Source organism: Lissotriton vulgaris, chromosome 1_1 (assembly GCF_964263255.1).
Source record: "Lissotriton vulgaris chromosome 1_1, aLisVul1.2, whole genome shotgun sequence".
Taxonomy (NCBI): domain Eukaryota; kingdom Metazoa; phylum Chordata; class Amphibia; order Caudata; family Salamandridae; genus Lissotriton; species Lissotriton vulgaris.
The window spans coordinates 1432740362-1432764502 of NC_141685.1; the positions used below are offsets into that span (position 1 = coordinate 1432740362).

Genomic DNA, 24141 nt, shown 5'->3' on the forward strand with positions numbered 1-24141 from the left:
TTGTCTGGAGTCATTCTGCTTTTGCGAGGGGCACGGGCTGCCATCCCAGTCCATTGGCCAAGGGCTCCTGGTGGTGACTTTCACCCTCCTGGAGCCCGGCCTGGGTTGCCAAAGCAAGGAGGGTCAAGCCCTCCAGGTATCACTGGCAAGCCATTTGTCTTTGACTGTGAAGCCCTCATGAAGGAGTAGGTCTGCAGAATTTTGGAAAAGACCAGAAAGCCTCCGGGCTTTCTGGTCTGCCAGGAACCTACCAGGTGGCCCACGCTGGCCTCCAAACTGATGGCTTCAGCCAATCAGCGACTAGATGCCTGGCATAACTACCAACAACCAGCCCATAAGAAAAACTTGCTACAGGAAGTAGATTTGTACGGGGTGAAGCCCGTGAACCAATTTCCTTTCTTATGTTAATCATGAAGATCCATAAGTTTAACTGTCCCAGGTTTCTTGAACCGCACCGCCTCACCAATCCTGTTGACCAAATTAATGCCCATTAAGTGATCCCAACCACTGGGGGATTCGACCAAGAAAGTTAACTTTTTTTACTTACCAACTTTGAAACCTGTAAGGTGACATCTTGTGTAATGCCATTACAGACACAGATTGGAATCAATGGCTTTTTTGTACTTCTCCAGAGAGGAGCATTTCGAATAAATACAATATACAATAAACAATATATAGGTAATACCAAATTCATACAGTAAGATTAAGAATTCATACAATAAGCTAAAAAAAGCTTATAGCATTAATATGAATCAATACATTTCTACATCGATTAATTACAGATAGCCATTATTTCTAAGTATAGCTGGAAATTTCTATAATGCTAAAAAGTGCGATCAAACTCTTGAATTATAGTCCCTATTTAACCAGTACGACATAGGGAACCAAATCTTTTTCCCACTTCCTGGCTTGTTTCCCTTCAAAATCATAAAACGTTTGTTCTAAATTGCAGATAGCAATTAATCGGGCCAGCCACGCTCGAAACACTGGGGGATGAAACACACCCTTGTGAAGAGTACCTTCTTCCAGAAATTCTCCAAACCATATTTTATCTTCTCCCAGAAATTCCCCAAACCATTTTTTAAGGGTGACAACTTGTTGAAACCAACATATGAACCACCTTGGCTTGGCGAATCTCAACCCTGGGGCACTTAACGTTCTCCCTTTTTTCCAGCTAAACAATTGGCTTGGAAGCCCCCCCCTCAACAATTTACAAGCTAGCAATTGGGGAAGGGGCAGTCCTTGTTGCTCCGTCAATTGGAGCCCAGTTATTTTAAGAAGGTGCGATTTAAAATTATCATCAGTGCCTAGAAAATCTGGGGGAGAATCCAAAAGTTCATGAAAATTTTAAAGTATAGTAGTTATATACCACTTTGGCGCTCAGCACTTTTACCCCCGATTTTCTCTGACACAATGGGGAAACAATGGGAGCTTCACAGCCTCACAAAGATTGGGGATAATTTCTTATCAGATCAATTGTGCTCCTTTTCAGAACTTCAGAGGGATTACAGAATACCAGACAGTCCATATTTTAATTATGTTCAAGGAAAGCGTTTATTGAAAAAAACGTAGACTGGGGGTGCCCCTGACCAAGATCCCTCTGCTTGAGGCAATTGAGAATAAAGATTGTAAGATAAAACATCTGTATAGTATTTTGCTGGATCACGTGCCAGATGATATGGAGAAGTCAGACCAAGTCAAACTGGGCTAGCAAACTCGATAATTCAGATGTTGATTTAGATCTGTCATCAGAACTGGTCAAAAAAGCCTCCTCTCAGCGAATTTGAAGGCGCAGCATTTTAAGAGTGTTTAACGTATACTTCACCCCGGCAAATTATTTAGGAGTCAAAAGTTTGGGAGTGTGAGATTAATGCATGCTGTGTGTTGTAGTCTCGAGTTGTTTCCTTTGAACAAAATTAGATAGACACACCTGAGAACAGTCATTTGCAGGTGAAAAGGGCAGGGCTGGAAACAGTGTCAGTGATGACATGGACTTAGTGGGTCAAATGTGATCACAGCATTTCTCTACCCCACATGCAGTTTTCAGGCTTGAGGGCTTAAAGTGTATCATGTAATATAAAGGTAAGTAGTATCTGTTCATGTTTATTTGTTTCCGGCGGTATAAATTAATGGTCATCACTCAAAATAGTAACGCAATGGACATAGATATGTGGGGCAGGCCTTTTTTGTCTCCCGCCGTGGCCCAAGGGCAATTCGTCTTCCCCTCCCACAGACCTGCCTTTCACTGTGTTCAAGGAGCCGAGGCAAGTGTTTTGCCCCGATCTGCGCATGCGCTGCAGCTGCGTGCGAGTGCTCGCTGTCCCCAGGCGCCTGCGAACAGACGGCGCGCGCCTGTTGCTGTCAGAGGGTGGCCGCGAGGGAGCGCGCGGGTTGAAAGAGAGCAGTGGGCGCCCTGGGACCGATCCCCCGGAGACCAGCGGGCTCCAGCCTCGCGCGCTGCACCGCCTCCCAGCCCGGGTCCTGCACCCAGCCTGTGCTCATGGTCGCCGGCCGCAGCTGCGTGGTCCGGCGGGGACAACAGCGTGAATGAAAGTTCGCTCTGATTTCGGGTAAGGGAACTTTTAATACACCCCGTGTGCGTGCATTTGTGACCGCGAAGGCTCGAGGCTCGGCCAGAGTTGTGGGCCCAGGCTAGCTTTGTGTGCCCGTCGCAGCACTGGCAGAGCTGTCAGAGGAGCTCAGACGGAGAAGGAGGGGGCTCGGGGGACGAGTGGAAGGGCATTACCACCGCTGTCAGTCGCAGCCTTCTGCCGGAGCTCTGCCAGCTGAATAATTTATCGGCGCCTCTCCCGTCCCCGGGGCTGCGTGTAACCCCAGCCCTGCATCTGCATGCATTATTTAGCGCGGCACCCTGAGCCCGACTTACACACCTGGACGCTTCCTGCTGCTGCGGCGGATGCTTTGCGTGAGAAGAAGTGCGCCAGGCGGGTACCCGCGGCCGGGGAGGGTGGTAGACAACATCTCCGACGTGGGCATCCGTCCTCCACTTCACCAGCCCCCTCAAGGCCACTTTCCATCACTTGCCTCCTGCTGCCTAAAGCTTTGGCCTACTTCGTCAGACCTTGTGCTGCCAGGTTGCCTTAACTGCCCCCGTTACTTTGAGGCCCCTCACTGCCCCCGTTACTTTGAGGCCCCACACTGCCCCCGTTACTTTGAGGCCCCACACTGCCCCTGTTACTTTGAGGCCCCTCACTGCCCCCGTCCCTTTTGGGTCTCCCTCAGTCACATCCCTTGTTCCTGGGGTCCCCTCACTGCAGCACCTTGTCGTCCGCAACTCTGGACTTCCTCCAACCGCTGACACGCCCCTCCAGCCCTTGCGCTCGCCCGCGGACTTCGCCCGACCATTGATTTCCCACGATTCTTGCGAACATCCACTTGTTAATACAACTCACCCTCACACGTGCCAGCCCCTCCTCTCCAGCCCCTGCAGATAGATGTTCAACTGTGAAGATTTCCATGTAAGCATTTGTTTTCAAGCCTCACCGAATGTTACTGTTTCTTGCAACATTGTTGGATTCTGGCTCAGCTAGCAGAGGTTTAATGTAAGTCCCAAAAACAATAAATATTGTAACCTTGAACATCCGCACAGTTTTCTCCAGGATGCTTGTAAAATTCCCCTGGTTTCCTGCCAGGCCCAGCCGTAAAAGAGGTGTCTGACCCGCCGCTGCCTCTCTGATGACTTTAGTTACAAAAACACTAGTGATGGAGCGCGTGCACAGTTCAAGGCTTTACCTTTAGGACTCCGAACAGCCGGTCCCACTAATGCGTATCAGTGCCGTGGCATCACTGCAGCGCTACTGAGCCAGAACTTGTCAGCTGCCACAGAGCCGGGTCAGCCTGACGAAAGCAGGAGTGCTTTACACGGCAAATCTCTCATGAACGCTGCGTTCAGCGTGCCCCTGTGAAAACTGTACCTGCGAAAGTCCAGCCATGTTGTATTTTTTTTTTCTCATGATATCGATTGTTTTCACTGAAAGGACACTGCTCTGAACACTGGGTAGATACTTGCTTCCGCAAAAAGGGCCAGTGTTGGATTTGGGAGCAGGTAGGTAGATGGTGGTTTGCTACGGAAAAAGTTACAGGGACGTAGTTGGTTCTTTATTTAGAGTTTGCGTTATGTGGTGAGTAAGTGCTTTTCTGCCTATGTCAGCGTGCGCCCGGGTCCCAAGGTCAGTGGCGTGTTGTGCCAGTTCCCACGATTACGTTCTTGCTACGAACGAGTGTCGGGTTCTTGGACAGAGACGACTCTGCGGCCAAGACCCATTTTGCTGTGCTTTCTGGTGGGATCAGCCAACTGGTGTGGGATGCTTGAGAGTGCAGGAGGGATGTTGGCTTGAATATGCTTTTGTCATCTCTGCCTGTGTTTGGCCCGTGCGCCTGGTATCTTCTGGGTGCATTGGTTCAATAGGAGGAGGCGGACAGGGCAGGATGGATCACCACCAGATTTCTCAATTGAGTTCTGCCAAATCTGTTTATGTAATTACCGTCCCCTTCAAATGACTCGAAAAAAGCTTGCCTTGTTCTTCCACCTTATTGCGTTTCGTTATGAGAATTAATGTCAAAGGTTTTGTTAAACTGGATTTAGGGGCATTTTCAGGGAGTGATGAAACTGCAAACTCAAGTCTAATTAAAAGTTTGGAAACTGCACACGTTTTTCTGAAAACTTTAGATAAAAAAAACCTGGTGCATGGTGCCGGAGCCTCTTTGGTCAGGATGGAAGGCTCCTCTGACTTGCATTGGCAAAGACAGATCTCCTGATAGCTCGAGTCCGAGTCTGTGTGTTACCCTAAGCCTTTAGGCCAAATACATTTCATTGTGAAGTTAGAAAAGCCTTCATTTTGAACCCAGGCTCTTTCTGTTTTTGAGCATTGAAATGATGAGTGCTAGGACTCCCTAACCTGTAAGCAATGACTGGCCTTTATATATAGTCTCTCTAGTCCATAGTAGAGAATCCCTTAGCAGAGCACCCAAAGTCACTTGTGCTCTATAGCTCGGTCTCCTCTTTTGCCTTCTATGTATTATTCATTTACATGGTCCCTTGGTCCAGATGTCTCCATTATTTTCTTAATTCCTGGGCATGCAGAATGCGATTCACTCTTACTGTTGCTGGGCCTGGTATTGTATTTGTGGCTCTGTTCTAATGGCATCTAATCCCTACCTCCCTTTTTTTTCATTTCCCTCTCTTTTATGCTGGACCCCCCTCCTATGGTGGCCTGCACCGGACGCCTGTATCCTCCTGAGCATTCAGCCCGGATGATAAAGGATTTGATTGACTTAACTACTGATTCCAGGTCATTGGAGCTCAGCTTGATTTTATTTTCTTTCCACCGCACTACAGCCTGTTTATCCTTTTTATGTCTGGCAGATACCGCATTAGCAGTTTGCAAGATTTTTCTTTTCTGTTAATGCATAATATACACAATGAGGGGCAAGTCGCTGCTTGTTGGATTTATTATCATTTTGGAGCCGCCCACTCTAAACACATCTGTTGGAACTGTGACTCCCTAATAAATGAGATTATTTTTTACCTCCTTTTGGATATTTTATTCACAAACCAGTAGTTGGTGTCTGCATGAGGAGGGCACGTTTTTTCCCCCTTCATGTTAATGGTGCAATGTCTCCCTCCTATGCAGTTTACAAATTGCATCAGGGTTTAATAGCTTCTCTCCCATCCACTTTCCAACAGTCAACTCCTGCCACGCATGAGTCCCGAAGTGCCCCATATCAAGTTAAGTGACAGGGCACCAATTTCCTCTAGCGCCGTCTGTAGAAGATCCAGTCCAAAACCTATCAGTGTTCAGTTGATCCACGCAAAGCTAGAGTTTTGGTACCTATTCCTGCAACAAGGAGAGCCTGGCTTCTACAGTGAGTGGAACTTGATTTAATACAAAGCAGCCCAACCACATTCATCCTTGTAGTCTTAATGCAAATTTCTCTGTTGGGAACTGTGAAAGGCAAATTTGATGGGTCAGGTGCACAGCCTAATTTTTCCAATGCCTTCTTTTTTCAATGTACTGTGATACATTCACAAATTTTCAGGTGCTCTACAGGTGGCGTTCTCCGTCCGTGGGCGTCTGAAGTATAATTAAGTACGTGCTCCTAATGGTGCATTAGTTGCATCCCTGTAGGCACACTCATGCTCCTCTGTAAGAAATGAGGATTCCACAATAGTTCATGATGAAAAGTACTTAATTTTTTATTTCACGTAATTTCTTTGAAATTTTTTTTGTGAGTCCACACCTGTCCCAACCTGGCAGCTTGACAAAGAAATTGGACCAATCTCGACAAAGCTTCGACTTTGGTAACCGTTGTTGCATGGTGCTTATTTGTACTGGATATAGAAAAGATATTTTTTTATTTTTTATTACTACATTAGCATTTCAGATGAGACACTAATGACATGGTTAGATTGTGTTAGACTTGGCATCCTTGACATGGTTTGCCCTGACTTTTTGCCTCGACCTCCTGCATTTTTTTAACTGTGTGCTGGATTTCATTTTTGCTGTCTTAGATGCCTTTGGGCACTTTGCCAAGGATGATCAGTGTCAAAGTGCAAGAGCTCCCTGTCTACATTGTGATTATGATTGGTTATCCATGATTGGCATATTTGATTTACTGGTAAGTCCATTGTAAAGTGTACTGTGTGTGCCCAGTACCTGTAAATCGAATGCTACTACTGGGCCTGCAGCATTGATTGTGCCACCCACACCAGTAGCCTTTTAAATGTGTCTCAGACCTGAACGTTTCTGCAAGCACAGCTATTAACTGCCATGTCGACCTGGCAAGTGCACTCACTTCTTGTGGACTTTAAGCCTCGCCTCGCCTCCCCTGTGGCAGTAAGGTGCCGGCCTGCATTGGCCCATCAACGCCTCACTGTCCTTTGACTTCGTTTTCCGAGGTACTATTACTTGGGGGGGGGGGGGGTCTGTGTGGCTCCGTGGCCGGCCAGCACACCTTGTGGTCGGCGCCGTACTTGGGATTTGTGCCTGTCACGACTTCATAATAGCCTCAGTTGGAGCTATATGTTTATATACGCTTTATTTGTGCAATAATCGTTCTAAAAGTGATATCTTGATATATGTATGTTGGATTTCTGTATGTTTGGTCTTGTTTTGGTTAGATAAAAATACTTGTATTTTTCTAAACTGGTGTGGCGTCCATTTGTAGTGTCTTAACTGTGTGGTTCTGTACACATGCTTTACACATTGCCTCTGAGATAAGCCTGTCTGCTTGTGCCAATCTACCGGGGGGGGGGGGAGTGGTGAACAGGGGTTATCTAGGTGTATGACTCTCTTAACCTGACTAGAAGAAGGGTCCCTTCTCAGGCAAGGTACATACCTCCCCTAACTAGACTCCCATTTCTGCTTGTGCCAATCTATCGGGGGGGGGGGGGGGGGAGTGGTGAACAGGGGTTATCTAGGTGTATGACTCTCTTAACCTGACTAGAAGAAGGGTCCCTTCTCAGGCAAGGTACATACCTCCCCTAACTAGACTCCCATTTCTAACAGATGGGTTGCTGTGACTCAATCTAGGCTTGGCCTTCTGCAGTGTAGGGCTGGTTTTAATTTTTTTTGTTGCGTTGATTTTGATTTGATATGGGAATGGGTGATATCCAGAAAAGTAGAAAAGGTTGCTTATCCTTTGAAAAGGCAAAAACGTTTTGTTACAAAACTTGACTTTGGATTTGCATTTTTCATTCCCCTCTAAATTGTGGGGCACATGGCATCAATGTGTGTCTCCCTTATACTACTAATCTTGACTTTGATGATAGCTATGCACTGGTTTCACCGCAGGGTCAGTTCTCCGTCTTCAGTACTGGAGGGAAGTAAGAGCAGGTTCACAGAATTAATTTTTTGTCATTACTATTCCAGTATGCAATCCTTCTAAAGTGAGAGTGCAAAAACTGATGTTCGAAATCCATGCCCATTTATTTCTTCAGTAATGTCCTGAACACAACATTCCTGGAGGCCATTCAGTGTGTCCATCCGGCACTGTATGCAAGGACACTGGACTCAGTGTTTGTTGAAAGGCCATGCCTTGTGCCCAGTGCACACAGGACATGGCAGAAGACTTAACGCACAGTACTAGAGTAGGGGCACATGTCCTGGGCTTTGGTCGCACCCTTGTCCCTAAGATGTCTGGGGCTGGGGGTGAGGGGCAGAGGTAGATGAACTTCAGCTGCTGGGGACAACATACTGCAGCTTTTTATGTCTATACAGTCCCTGAGAATATTTCTTAAGTACAGTTTGTTTAATTTATTTTCACATTTATGTATCTCAGCTGAACCTCGACGGAATTAGGGCGCTTTACAATGAAACATTCAAAAGTAACAGGATTACATCGAGGTTGGGCGGAAGAACATTAACAATTGTAAACCAGCATGACCGGAATCATCAGTTTGTTGTGATACATTATAGGAAGTGTTGTTTGTAAACAATGGCCTTTCTGATTTTTCGGAAGGCAGCGTATGGTTTAGTAGACTGTGTCAATAAAGGCACAAGTCGGGGGTGCACGCTGGTGAATGGCGTTCACTCACTATTTTCACAGGTTGGACGCCGTCCACCCTGTCAAGAAGTTGAGCCCCGTGGAAAAATGTGGTGAAATCATCCTGGTGTAATTTTCAAACACCGCAACACATTCAGCAGCACCTGCACGTTGTCTGCTTCTGATAAGCAACAACATGCAGGTGGGGATGGAAGGGGCTTTCTTGTTCCAGACTCCTGCAGGGCCAATAACAAAGATTGAATTTGGGGTGTCATCAGGCCTCCTACAGTTCGAGCCTCCTGGCTGGGAGCAGTAAGGAGCCTCGCGCCTAGAAGCAAATGCAGCAGAGAGGAAAAAAAAAGGCTCACACCTTGTTAGCACTCACACATACCTAAGAGGTAGTTTTCACTTTGTTCAGTCCCTGTCTAAGAGATATACATGCACTGTAAGAATGTCAGCTATGTTGGTCTTTCCCAGTACTTACACAAAAATAAATGTAACTTCTGTAGCACTTTCTATCCCTGAGGAGGGGTTGAAATAATTGAAGTACCACTGTTTTCTTGTATAGCGCTACTCATCCTAATGCAGGTGTCGGAATGCTTCACATCACACATACATATTACATCATATGCATTTGCAAATCATTGTAAAGGATGTGTTACATAAAACAGTGGAGGATTACAATGTGTAGATGTCATATATCCTCTTCAATAGTTCACAGTGCTACAATAAAAGGTTTATAATGCAACTGCAAGTAACATAAGGATCTCTGTGTTCAAAGCAGTAACCCACATAATTGGATACATAAAACAAAATCTGTCATTTGCATGTTACATGATGTGCTTTGCTTGCTATTTTGAGTCAAAACTGAGAATAAAACCAGATCTTTCCAGCAAGTGCATTAACCTCCATCCAGAGTTATCTTACCATTTTTATTCACTCCGATTTACTGGAACACACAGATCTCTGCAGCAGGTGCCTTACCCCCATAAGATATTTTAAAATACAGTGTTTGCAACCATTTAACCAGAACAGATTTACTGCCAGTGTTCTTCTTGTTGCCACTTTCTTTGTAGCAGAATTTAAATAGAAATAAATATTTAAGTTGAGGCTCAGATTTTGCATGGGGGTTAAGTCACTTTTCTGGCTGAACCGCAACGTAAAATCTGGTTTGGGATTTACAGTACCACACATTGCCCTGCATTTCATTACCTTTCATCAAGTAGGCATTATATGGGTGGTGCTAGGGCCTCCCTGTGCATCCTTTGATATATTTTGACGGAAAACCATATTTACAAAGACTTGTAAATATAGGTTTGCACCAAACTTGTTAGTCTACCTGAGGCTGGCATAGCAAGACGAAATATATCCATTTCTCCTCATTATTTCCTCTTTGCATGTATGCTGCATTCTGCTGGACACATACAAAGAGGAAATAGCCTCATTGAATAGTTTTGCCGTGGCTTTGGGGGAAAAAAATATGCAATTATTTTTCTTAGGGTCCTATTGCTGAATTCCAAGTTTGCAGTAACCTTTTTTTCTTCACTATCCTAAAATTGCTTGTTCTTGCAGGTTCTTTTTTTCAGCCCCTTTTATGCATTCATCATTGTTTTCTGATCGCTCTCCTATTTTCCCTTTCTGTCCTTCTCTCTTGTTTTGAGTCATTGTCTGTTGGTGAAAAATGAGCCCCAATCTCCTAAAATGAGTGCATGTGGGTAAGGCTGACAGGCCCGATTGGCCGTTGCGGGCACGGGCAATCCCCCGGTGCGCCATGAGGGTGGGGGCCGGTTTTGGGCCCCTGGGGGCTATTTTTGTTACAGAGCCGTGCAAAAACGGCCCTGTAACAAAATCGGCCGAAAACCAGCCTTGCAAAGAGCGCGGTCGCACCCACAGCCGGCTGAGCACTTTGCCAGGGCCGGTTTTGGTTCTTAGTCTGGCCCTGACGGCTGATTAACCACATCGCTGCGGCAGTAATTTTTCCGCTGTGCGGCAATTTACAAAAACCCGCGTTACATGACGAGCTCAGCTCGTCATCAGCACACGACCACCGTGGCTGATGACGAGCTGAGCTCGTCATCAGCAGCGAAGGGGTTAAGAATACTTTGCATAGGAGAATGGTCTCCCCTCTGGAGAGCGCAGGCAGGTAAAGCTATCATATCTAAATGGAAATGTGCTCCATATGGAATATTATGCCTCGTTGAGTAGGCTGGCGGTAGAGTTTTTGTTCAAACCTTGGGTAAAGGAGCTTTATGCTGACAAAAGGCAACATCGTTTTATGTGTAGCTTACAAAAGTGTGAATCTTCTGCCTAAATCAGGAGGGTTTGTCTGTATACTCGAATTGCACTCAAATTGACTTGTGATAGACCTGCTCAAAATGTATGTGAGAGCTTAAAATCTGTCACTTATTGTGATGCCACTTCCTGTAAAGTCGTCATTCGTGATGCCACTTTTTATGATGTCAATTCCTGTGATGCCAAGTGTGATATTGTGTGCGTGATGTCACTTGCATGCTGCCTAACTAGGTTAGTCCCCCCACTTCTCTTTTTAGGAGTTGTTCCCTGGTGTCAATTGTAGATTTTCAGCTTTTTTATTTTGTAGGGCGCCTAGTAGCCAGAGGTACTGCGGCCTTTACTCCCCTTGAAGTCTTTCAGGATGTGCTCAGTGGAATTGCCACTTCACCTGCTTATCTAATGCATGCAAGGACATCTGGTTTCTGACTGTGCTGCTACAGCCTTTAAATTCCTCCACTCTCTCTGCGTTATCCAGTTGAACAGTTTGTTCCCACATAATCTCAGTGAGGACCGCTATAGAGTCACCGTAACAGAGCTCTTATTTCTTTTTTAGGTACAGGAGATTTTAAGGACATTTTTTTACTACTTCAGTGCAACTGAAACCTCGATTTTCTCTTGGTTGGGAGGAAATCTGCTGCCGTTCACTACAACTGCAGCCTTTCATTTTTGCAGTAATATACTTGACGCTGCCACATTAGTGACCATTGATGTTATCATTTTGATGTTAGGCCTGGAGGATCGAAATGTGACGTGACGCTAACTATAATATTTATTTTGTGTATTTTTGGATTAATATATATATATTTGGGGCTTTTGTTACAGCACAAAGGACTCTGTGTAAAGCCTGTACTGCTCATTGGTGCTTGATCTACGCTAGAAAAAGAAACGATTAACAATTTTTGTCCAGCAAAATGTGCTTGGCAGTGGTGCCAAAAGATTATTTTGAATATTAACTCCAGAAAAGTGACCGGTTCTTTCCCTTTCCTACATATGTCGGTATTCGTCTGACCTTTTGGAGAAACCAGCATTGGAAAAGTCAGTAGGCCTAGCATGCTCATTGATTACTAATTAAAACATAAATAAAGCCTGCTGTAGTGTAAAAACATAGTAAAACTGACTACTTTCTGTATGCAATTCATGTATGAGTTAATTTAATGTGTGAGGATTTAGAGTGCTTTTGGGATATAAAATGGTCTTTAATGGTTTGCAGCACGAGCACTCCAGAGGAGGTGGAATGATGCAACGAACAGCCAATAGCATAAGCTGAGAAACGCCCCACATGATGCCAGTATTGTTCAAAATGTGTACAGGAAGGGGAGATTTATTAAATATTGTTAAAGGCACACGGGCTTTATTTATCATTTTAAGTATGCGAAGAACGAAAGGGCATACCCGAGAGATACTCTGCAGTGTTGGAGGGGAATTGACGTATAAAACATTAGTGAAGCATCTTGACACTTCCGCCGCCTTCAGGTGTGAGCCATTCTTCGGTGCGCGTGGGTGAGCGCGCTCTCCTTTGAGAAACCTGCCATTTATTTTCTGGGCGAATGTAGGTCACAGGAATCCCGTTTTCGCCTGGAAACTGTGCTAAAAATGTGCAGGCTGGGTTTTTACTAGCGCTCTAAATATGCCCCCTGCCTCGCTGAGCCGCAACCCTGGAGGTTAAGAGTATGTCTAATTTCTTTTCCTCGGAGACTGTCATTAGAAGCAACAGACTTTGTTCGTATTCGAGCATGCGGCTAGAAGCAGACTCTCATATTTCACTTGCGAAACTCCTGGACTTAGTTTTATTTGTCGTATTTTACATTGCGTATGCATTTGCTCGGTTAGTTTCCTATCGCCTATCTCCTCATGATATGATATATGAGTTGTAGAATTTACCCAAAAAGGCACTAATCTGTAGGTATGCGGTAACATTAATTTTGCCAATATTAGATAGCACTTGGTCCGTGATTCTATATTTATTAATAGAAAAGCACATGGCAATTTCCTTTACAGGAGTTTGCATTTTTTCTGAAAAATTAAAGCTCTTTATTTGATTTAAATATTGCAGGAAGTGTTTTGAGTGGTGACTTAAACGTGCACTGACGCCACAGAGGGGATCCACTCGAAGGTCACCCGCCTGAGACTGCAGCCCACACGTGTGAAGCGGGTTAAAGGGACAGCTGGACCCTTACATAAAATACCATGCACTATCTAACTTTTCACCCTCTCCGCCTTCAGTGTGCAGTTGTGCTGGTAAGGGACACTGGCATAGAAATGGTTAGCTTATTAATATTCATAAGATGGCATCTCCAGTAGTTCGCTGATTTGTGCTTTAATACATTGTCTATAAATAAGTAGAGAATCACGCGACTGACTCCCGAAATATCTGAGTGGAAGCTGGTTACAGAGATGACTTGGAAAATCATTGCAAGATGTTTGTGAATAGTCTAAACATTACACCCCACCTGAACACCCACCCTTTGTGGAAATGTTATGTTATGTGGGTATGTTGTGGGTATGTTGTGTGTCACTCACTTATAAGACACCATTCTAACTTGGTGAACGATGTTTAGTTTATGCATGACAGACCTGCATGTCAGCCTTGCTTCCGGGAAAAGATTTGTGAATCTGCATTCTGTGTATGGGGCCTTGGCTGGAAAAATGAGGTCTCAACTAAAAGGAGGAGCAAAAAGTGAATTTAGGGGGAAAAAGGGAGCCCACGACTCAAAATAAGTCACAAATAAGAAAAAACTGCTTCCCTCTCCTGTGGAAACAACTTTTTTAAACTAAGTGAATTAAGGTATCAGACATAGAAGTTCGCTGTAAGAGGACTTGCCATTGTAATTTTTAGGTGAAAAGAAGACAATGCGTGTCCACAGCCCAAAAACTCAATGTCCCACTAGGCCAGAGGTCTTCAAACTTTTTTAGGTTGAGCCCCCCCAGCTGAATTTTTTTTAGATGTTGGGCCCGCCCACCACCTGACAGAAATTTCTGGAATCTGGTACACTACATGATCGACTGCCACGCGCATATTACGGGCCATATCCGGCAAATAATGTTCAACACAATAAGAGTGTTTAGTAAACTGCAGGTTTGTGAGTGAGTGTGGTGAAATGACAGAGGCGTATTACACAGCCCAAAACATAATTTTCCAAGATAAAATGTGTGCAAATTCTTTTTACTAGGATGCGTTCTTTTACACAGGACATAGATTAATATTAACACCACCAACATGAATGTGATGGGTGTGCCGGTGTTTAGCCACATTTAGACTATCTATCTGTGGGTGGATTTTTACTTCTGCCATCCTCGGGTTGTGCTCCACATCCAGTCTTGAACCGTACTTAGTCTTTAATACCGCAAGTGCTGAGAACCCAATCTCACAAACTCCTTAATAAATAAATTAATAAATTGTAAGATGTAAAGCACCATGCATAAGTGAACTAAAGGGAGGATTGCTGTGATGAAGCCACTATAGGGAATACATTATGGGTGTTTCATTAAGTGGAACTTAAAATATGGAACCTGACTTTGCTTTTCGGGGCTTTCCATTCAAGTAGCAGTTGGATGTCATGCAAAATGTCATTGCATGATGTGTAGATCCCACGCATGAGCACACATAGAATACAGAATAGTAACACATAGGCAAGGGAGTAGCCAGACAATTTAAATACCTCCCACTCTGAAATACAGCTCTTATGGCACCCAGAAAGCAAAGTAAGTCATCACAACCCTCCCCATTTATCATGTACATTTTGTCATCTATTGATTCTTTCACCATTCATTCTGTCCTTCCATCTGTGTCCCATTCATATCCAAACCTTTTCAAACATTTGCAAACCTATCCATCATCTATCCTCCCATCCATCATTTCACTCGTCCATCTCTCCATCCACCCTTTCACTTATCCATCCATCATCCATCCATCCTTTCACCCAAGCTATCCTTTCACTCATCCATCCACCCTTCCACTCTTCCACTCATCCATCCAACCATTTACCCTTTCACCCATCCAGCCATCCTTTCACTTACTCATCCATCCACCCAGTCACTCATCCGTCCACCCCTTCAACCTTTCATCCATCCATCCTTTCTTCCTGTTCTCCACCCTCCCTTTCACTCGTGTATGCATTCTTTGACTCATCCATCTTTAAGTTGTTCTTTACATCCATGCACACATTTGCCCATCCATTCTGCCAATCATTCATCCATGTTTTCACTCATCCATCTATCCATCCTCCTTTTCCCTTTCCATTCCCTTTTCACTTAGCCACCCATCCTTCTATCCACCCTTCACCCATCCACCCACTCATCCATTTACTCATCCACTCATAAATCCATCCATTGACCACTCATCCACCCTTATACTCTTATATCCATCCTTTTGCCCATCTACCCTCCTCACTCACTCATCCATCCTTACATCCACACTTTCACTCATCCATCTAATCTATCCATTCATTCATCCTTCCACTTATCAATACATTAATCCATCCATCATTTCTCTCATCCATCCACCCATTGACTCGTCCATCATCCACCCTTTCATTGATCCATCCACCATTTCACTGATCCATCCACCCTTTTACCCATCCATCTACCCCTCCACCCATACATACATCTAGTTACCCTCATCCATCCACCACTCATGCATCCATCCATCCTTTCTCTCATTATCCATTCACCCTTTCTCTCATTATCCATCCACCCTTTCACTCATCTATCCATCCTTTCACTCATCCATCCACCCTTTTACCCATACATCCACCATTTCACCCATACATCCACCATTCCACCCACCATTCCACCCATACATCTACCATTCCACCCAGACATCTATTTATTTACCCTTTCTCTCATCCATCCTTCCACTCATTCACTCATCAATCCATCCTTTCCCTCATCATTCCATTCACCCCTTCACTCATCTATTCATACTTTCACTAATCCATCCAGCTATGGCTTCCTTGTATAACACATTTTGTCTGCAAAATGTCGGTAATACACATTAAATATGAATGATAAAAAAACACTATTTACAACATTGTGTTTAAAAATTGCTCAAGGTCATGAGGGCAAGTCTCTGTAGATCAGAGCTGGCTCTTTCACCCCCCCCCCTTCACTCCCACCCTCTTTGAAGGGCTGGGGCCCTGGGCCAGAGCCCACTTTGCCCATGCCTTAAATCTTCTCTGGAAACTTTGGTCCTTTCTGGGAAGTGCTAACTCTCCCAGGAGGGGGTTAATTCACGGAGTTGACAGCTTCAGCTGCAGTGGGAGGCAAGGGGTCTCCTCTGCTAAAACCGAAAGCATGTCTGTTTGCTTTCGGTTTTAGCAGAGGAGACTCCTTGCCTCACACTGATGCTGAAGCTGTTAACTCCGTTAATTAACCCCCTCCTGGGACAATTACCCAGACAAAAGGACAGGCACGTAGTGCCCCATCGATTTCCCCTTGCACCCCCTCCAGCCACACCAGAGTTCTCCAAACAAAGGAAAGATTGGAGTGGAGTGCGCGCCCCCCCTGGGATGGTGTCGCGCCCCCCCAGGGGGACGCGCCCCACAGATTGAAGAACTCTGCACTAGGCGCTTGCTTTTGCATACACACAAAGTAGCTACCACCATGAGCTATTGGGTAACAAGCTTGCTTGCTCCTGCTTCTCATCATTGGCGGAGCTCCTTTTCGCAGGGAAGGCACTCAATAGTAATATCAAAATAACGCACAATGACTCTCGGTCATTGACTTCATGTAGCACCAAGTGAATTGTACATCACCTACTATGCTCCTGCAAAAACACCCTTCATGTAGTGTATTGGCAGGCTCTCTGAAAAACATAGTGCTCACATACATTAAAAAAACAAAACGTATATTAGGGCAACTGTGCCACTTGTAATTAAAAAAAATGTTTTTGAGTTTTTTCCATAGGAAGAATAAAACCAAGCTGTAGATGGCAAAGGGAGTAGCTGTTGTAACATTTCCAGTTTGGCTACAACAAGGTGCCACTTGTACATTCAATAGTGCCAATGCTGGCACACACTCCTTTGTACCTTGCTTAGAAGCAAAAACAAGCATTTACAATGCAATGGTTTTGCCTTTATTAAAGTTAGAGCTATTGGGATTGCTCTTGACATTATTTTTATTTATGTTTTTTTTAACATAAATAAATGGCATTGTCATTTACAATGCCACTAGCTTTATCTCTCGCAAATGACACACACAAACACACACAGCGCCCCCCCCCCCACACACCCCCCCACACAGAGCCCCCCACACAGAGCCACACAGAGCCCCCCACACACACAGCCACACAAAGCTTCCTACACACACAGCCACACAGAGCCCTCCACACACACCCACACAGCACAAGCAGGCAACAGGGGCACACGGAGGCACAAGCAGGCAACAGGGGCACACAGAGGCACAAGCAGACAACAGGGGCACACAGAGGCACAAGCAGGCAACAGGGGCACACAGAGGCACAAGCAGGCAACAGGGGCACACGGAGGCACAAGCAGGCAACAGGGGCACACGCAACAAGGGCACGAAAACGGAGGCACAAGCAGGCAACAGGGGCACAAAAACGGAGGCACAAGCAGGCAACAGGGGCACGAAAACGGAGGCACAAGCAGGCAATAGGGGCACACAGAGGCACAAGCAGGCAACAGGGGCACGAAAACGGAGGCACAAGCAGGCAATAGGGGCACACGGAGGCACAAGCAGGCAATAGGGGCACACGGAGGCACAAGCAGGCAATAGGGGCACACGGAGGCACAAGCAGGCAACAGGGGCACACGGAGGCACAAGCAGGCAACAGGGGCACGAAAACAGGCACAAGCAGGCAACAGGGACATGAAAACTGAGGCACAAGCAGGCGACAGGGGCACATGGAGGCACCAGCAGGCAACAGGGGCACACGGAGGCACAAGCAGGCAACAGGGGCACACGGAGGCACAAGCAGGCAACAGGGGCATACGGAGGCACAAGCAGGCAACAGGGGCACACGGAGGCACAAGCAGGCAACAGGGGCACACGGAGGCACAAGCAGGCAACAGGGTCGCACAGAGGCACAAGCAGGCAACATGGGCACACGGAGGCACAAGCAGGCAACAGGGTCATGAAAACAAGCACAAGCAGGCAAAAGGGTCACAAGCATGAATTGTAATTTAGACGGGGCTGAAGTGGAGAACGGTCAGTAGGGAAGTAGAGCGGCTGGTGCAGTGGTACCAGGCCGAAAGGTGAGAGGGGCTGTCTGCACCCCAGTTTGGACAGTTTCCACTACCTAACAGGGATTGGTGGGAGGGGGGCGTACTTCTTGCTTGCTTTAGGGCTGTTACTTCGGGGACGCTGTGCACGCTCCTGCCTGCTGCCGCCAGGACACGACAACAGGCTGGGAGAGGACAGGCTGGGAGAGGGCAGGGAGGAGACAGGCTGGGTGAGGGTAGGCTGGGAGAGGGAGGGGACAAGCTGGGAGAGGGCAGGCTGGGAGAGGGCAGGCTGGGAGGGGACAGGCTGGGAGAGGGCAGGCTGGGAGAGGGCAGGCTGGAAGTGGACAGGCTGGGAGAGGACAGGCTGGGAGAGGACAGGCTGGGAAAGGGCAGGCTGGGAAAGGGCAGGCTGGGAAAGGGCAGGCTGGGAAAGGACAGGCTGGGAGAGAACAGGCTGGGAGAGAACAGGCTGGGAGAGAACAGGCTGCGAGTGGGCAGGCTGCGAGTGGGCAGGCTGCGAGTGGGCAGGCTGCGAGTGGGCAGGCTGCGAGTGGGCAGGCTGCGAGTGGGCAGGCTGCGAGTGGGCAGGCTGCGAGAGGGCAGGCTGGGAGAGGGCAGGCTGGGAGAGGGCAGGCTGGGAGAGGGCAGGCTGGGAGAGGGCAGGCTGGGAGAGGGCAGGCTGGGAGAGGGCAGGCTGGGAGAGGGCAGGCTGGGAGAGGACAGGCTGGGAGAGGACAGGCTGGGAGAGGACAGGCTGGGAGAGGACAGGCTGGGAGAGGACAGGCTGGGAGAGGACAGGCTGGGAAAGGGCAGGCTGGGAAAGGACAGGCTGGGAAAGGACAGGGAGTGGGCAGGCTGGGAGTGGGCAGGCGGCGAGAGGACAGGCGGCGAGAGGGCAGGCGGCGAGAGGGCAGGCGGCGAGAGGGCAGGCCGGGAGAGGGCAGGCCGGGAGAGGGCAGGCCGGGAGAGGGCAGGCTGGGAGAGGGCAGCAAACAGCTGGCCTGGGAAAACAGCACAGGGATCCTTGAAACCAACGCCCGTACTTCATAACTGTAACCAGTCCCTATAAGACCAGGGAAGCAGTGCTTGGATCCCTGAAACCAGAGGCAATTCTCTGTGTCTGAAGCCTGTCCGGAAACTTGCAAACCCAGGCCTCACTGGAGAGACACTGGCGATTGCCATCTTGAGGAGTGAAATAACTGGCGGATCGTGACAACTTCAGGAATAGCCTTTTGGTGCGGTTGGTGATCAGGACAGCAGAGGAAGCCCGAGTAGCATCTTTGTTGGGGGCTGTTCGGGGATCAAAACACAAATGGAGGAGGGGGGGGGGGGGGGGGGGGGGGGGGGGGAGGAGGGGTCTGATTTCATCACCAGCTCATTGAAGTGTTCCGAGTTAGAATCGTCTTTAGTTTTAGGGGAGGGCTGATGGGCGGGGGCAGAGGTCACTCACTCTGGTCTCCCTGTAGGGCCACAGCATTCACTATCTTGCAGAGTGAAAGCTGAAGGCCAAGGCGTCGGCCGCGGCCCCGTGCTGCCGTCCTACAGGCGCCTGGCCGATACCACGCAGCGCTGCCCCAGGCTCTCGTCCGCCTGCCTCCTACTTTCCCTGCAGCCAACCATCTCCTCGGATGACAGGCTGCCGGCGATACCTCCCTGCAGCTTGGTTTTCTTGTAAAGTGCTCTGATGCCTCCAGGCCATGTCCACACTATATAAAATCAATGCCAACATTCGTAATGGCCGCAGGAAAGTTCTCAATCTACTGTGGTTGTTGCCTGCCTCAAAAAGTACCTTATAAAAAGGTAAGTTACATCTTTCATTTTTCCAAATTTAAAACTACAAAAAGCTTGTATATAAACTGTCTTTTAAAAATGAAATGTTTATTTCATGCTCACTCCCCCCCGCCCCTTTAAAAACGCTCACCTCACGACTGTGTTTACATTAAACAAATAAATACTCCCACTTCAACCCCTCATTAGGAGCCTCGGGGTGCATGGTGTCTGAGTGGCCGGTCAGTGGTGAGGCAGGGAATTTCTGCTGTACAAAGGGTCACCGCAGCCACTGAAACCGCAGGTATCTTGTTGAGCAGGTGAATCATAGTGGTAACAATTGCTCTTTTGCCTGCCTCCAGACAAACCTGCCTGTGACGACTAGAGGAGCAAACAAAACACACACACACACACAAAAAGCAATAGTTAACGCTGCAGCACTCCACTCGAGCTAAGTGGAGCATAAATCATAATACCTGTGTGTGTATCTGATCTGTCAATTTTGCTTATATGCATGCATGCCTGATATTTGAAGTAATTTTGTTTTTCAAATATGGATCCATCGCTTGCCGGTTTTTTACAATTATTTGCATCTGCAAAGTGCAACTGCTGCCTCAGAGGCATGCTGGCACGAGGGTTTCATCACTTAGATTTTTTTAAGCGATTATTTTTTACTTGCACTTCATTCATCCTTAGTTTTTTCTAAACACCGACAAATAGGTTTTACGTCATTGATAATGAAACACCAGAGCAAATCATTTTATGAGCACTCAACCATAAAGTGCAGAAAGCCGATCCTATATCCAGGTTCACTGCGAAATATGTGAGGGGGTGCATTTTAATTCTGGGAAGGCAATTCTCATTCACCAACTCCTCAAAACGACAGAGTGGTATTGCACATCAGAAAAGCATGTTTCATAAGTCTGATCCATCTGAATATGAAGACTGTCTGTATGCAAGCACGTCTGCTGTGCAAACTTGCCAGTCCTGCCTTTGTTCCTCTCACAGTGCTTTGCATTATGCTGTGTGGTCTGGTTTTACTCTTCCCCACCTGAAATTGTGGGACTGCAAGTGCCAGAATCCAAAAAGCTGAGACTGACATCCCGGACTTGGGGAAACCCCTCTTGCTTCCAGACACCCTTACTCTCACCGACACCGGTCCAATATTAAAGGAACCTCTGCATCCGATCTAAAAACCGGATACAGCTGACCGCTGTCCAATATAATACGCAACACTTTCGCCTACTCCAACCCCAGCAGCCATTATCCAATAAAGCCGACTTTAGCTCAAATCAAGAGGAAACAAATACAATAGCGAACGGCCACCTTAAGTGTGTCAACAAGAATCCCAGCCCAGAAAGGCACAAAAAGCCTAGATTCCGAAAGGGTCACCATATCACGAATATAACATAACAAGACCACAGTCATTAAAATAGTAGGGCCCTGCCCTGGGCTACTGTTTTCTAAACCCTGATCGCTACATTTAATCGCAGAACAATTTTAAGAAAGAGGCCTGCCGTGCAAGTCCGATGCCTATTTTTTATTAGCTTCATTTTTGTGTAGTTAAAAAAACGTAATGTCCTGAGATTTAAAGTTTTCTTTCGAGTTGTACTTGGGTTACAACTCTCATGCTCTCAACAGATAAGGCGGTAAGATTACATTTTCCGACTCGTGTACTTAAAACACACTACCTCAGTTTTCCTGTATATTTATTGCAATATGACTAAAGCTTTGACAAAGCGATGCAGCTCCCATATCATACAGATATCAAACATTTTAAATCTTGACTCTCGAAATGCATTAGAAACAAGCATTTACAATGCAATGGAGGGGGGGCGGAAAGGCACGGAGAGCGGGAGGGGGGCGGGAACGGCCACACACTGACAGCGGAGGGGGAGGGAGGGGGGGGCGCGAACAGACACACACGGAACCGCTTACCTGAAAGTCTTTAGCCACGGAGAAGGAGACCCACGGAGAAGGAGACCCGACACGTCACCACGGAGAAGAAGCAGGAAGGCAGGAACACCGGCAATGCCGGACCAGATTCGGAAGCGTTCCCGGCTTTTGGCTGACGTCGCCAAAAGCCAAAAAAACTCAGGAACGCCCCCGAATCTGGTCCGGCATTGACGGACAGGCCCATCGTCCAATGGCTAGGCTCCATTTATGGAGTTAGCCAATAAATGACGGGGGCCGTTCCTAACTCCACTACAATACTCAAGAGGTTTTCGCCTGCGCGAAAAAGATGCGCAGAGCGCATCTTTTCGCCAGGCAAAACCTAAAAAGAGAAGTAAGACAAAAGGCCATTTATGGTACTCAAAAAGACATGAAAAAGGAACATAGTTTAACCAAGAAAATGTAAACATAAAATTATTCTATTAATAAAGTGAATGTTTACTGAATGTCTTCCAGGCGTGTACATGCCAGAGGACACCGGATACCACAACTTTAAAGAGTAGGTCTGATACTGCCACTTAAAACACACTGTTAAAAACAGACTATTCTTGTAATTCTAACAAGCAGAACGAGGCAGAATTTTTATCTCTAACTTTTGATTTTTTCAACACCGGTTACCAATTCGGACATCACAGAATGCCCAGTTAGTCAAGAGCTCATAAAATAATGGGGAAAAAAGCTCACTTCCCAAACACCTGCTAAATGACATTTCAAAATGATTACCTTCAAGGAGTATTCATGTAGAGTTCATACCATTTACTAATCCGCATCCCAATGCCAAAAATCAGGCAAAAGAGAGCCCCCCCTCTCCATATACCTACGAACGTCCTGATAAATTGTCCTAATTTCTAACCAGTACAGGTGCTGTCACTAATTGTGAAATTAAGAGTGAAAAAATAAGTACTATAAAGTACATAGTTCCCTGATAAACTACCAGGACTTATCACCATGCTTATTTTTAAGAAAAGACTGAACAAAACTGCTAATGCAGTTCTACTAAGCAGTATCGACAAACCAGAAACCCCACACTTTAAACTGACTCTCTCTCCCCAACACCTTACCTGTGCTGTATGAATGGATCCCGCGTCTGCCATAAAACGCAGTTATTAAAGGGAAGTGACAAACATTCTGCAGCCCAAAAGTCTTCACGGGCAACTAGAGCGGCACTCCACCGAGCACCATCTTAAAGTAAGGAAATTTAACAGGATAACAGGCGCCATTTTGGCAGATCAGCACATTGGATCTAAATATAGCTAACTCTGCGTGTAATGGACACTTATATTAAAATAATGCATTCTATTTCGGTTACTGGGTGTTGACTTAATCCCTGTCAGAACATAGAGGGGTGCCCACCCCTAAAAATTTTTTTTAAAAAATCATAACGCATTGGGCAAACGGGTGTAAAACAGGGGTAAAAAAAGAGAGAGGAGCCAACAATGAGAAGACTGAACACAAATCCATAAACTGTATGTCCTCAGCAAAGAAACTAAGAGCTCCTGTGAAGTATAACACAAGCCCTACTTTCTAGTGTATAATGGAGCCTCAAAGTCTGATTTTTTTTAATTTTTTTATTATTTTTTAATACCACTCCATTAAGTCATTCAGACCATATTTATTAGTTCCTTCAGCAAAAAATCCAACAAGCCTCTCTTTACTAGAACTGCCTCCACTCCGCTGAGCCCCTGGTCTAATATTTTAAAAATTGTCCATTCAAAATCGATTGGCTCATGTTCCATCTATTTGAAATGTTGAGCTAATTTGGTAGTGAGATTTCCAAGCCAATCAATCAATCAATCTGGGAATTGTAAGCGCACTACTCACTCGAGAGGGAGTGCGGGTGTCCGCAGATCTGTTTAGCCGAAGAGCCAGGTTTTGAGGGTCTTCCTGAAGGTGTTCAGGGAGTGGGTGCGTCTGATGTGTACCAGTAGCTCATTCCAGGTCATGGCTGCAATGTGAGAGAAGGATCTTCCGCCTGCTCTGGCTCTGTAAGTGCGCAGGGTTTGGGCTAGTGCAAGGTTGGAAGATCGGATGTTTCTTTTGGGTTCTTGAAAGTAGATTCTATCATTGAGGTATTTGGGTCCGTTGTTGTGTAGGCATTTGTAGGCGTGAGTGAGGATTTTGAAAATGACTCTTTTCTCCACAGGGAGCCAGTGGAGACTTCATAGGTGTTGATTGATGGGTTGGTGTCAGGGAATGCAGAGGAAGAGTCTGGCGGTGGTGTTCTGTATTGTCTAGAGTTTGCGAAGTAGGGACTTGTTGATGCCGGCGTGGAGTGTGTTTCCATAGTCCAGTCTGCTGGTGATGAGTGCGTGGGTGACTGTGTTCTTTGACTCAGGGGGGGATCTACTTGAAGGTCATGCTGATAGTGTTGAAGCAGCTGGAGGTGATCGCGTTGACCTGTCGGTTCATGGTGAGTGATGAGTCGAGTATGACATAGAGG

At 46.4% G+C, this 24141-nt stretch overlaps 1 protein-coding gene across 2 annotated transcripts in view; it reads left to right on the forward strand.

Moving 5' to 3' along the window:
- Window positions 1-2287: 2287 nt before the first annotated feature.
- Window positions 2288-24141, forward strand: part of GRAMD4 (GRAM domain containing 4) — a 535734-nt gene continuing 513880 nt past the window's right edge. For both annotated transcript variants that reach the window (XM_086967284.1, XM_086967277.1), the window contains exon 1: window positions 2288-2570. In XM_086967284.1, the coding sequence (XP_086823410.1) occupies window positions 2548-2570 (23 nt within the window). In that variant the 5' untranslated portion in view covers window positions 2288-2547. The remainder of the gene's footprint in view (window positions 2571-24141) is intronic.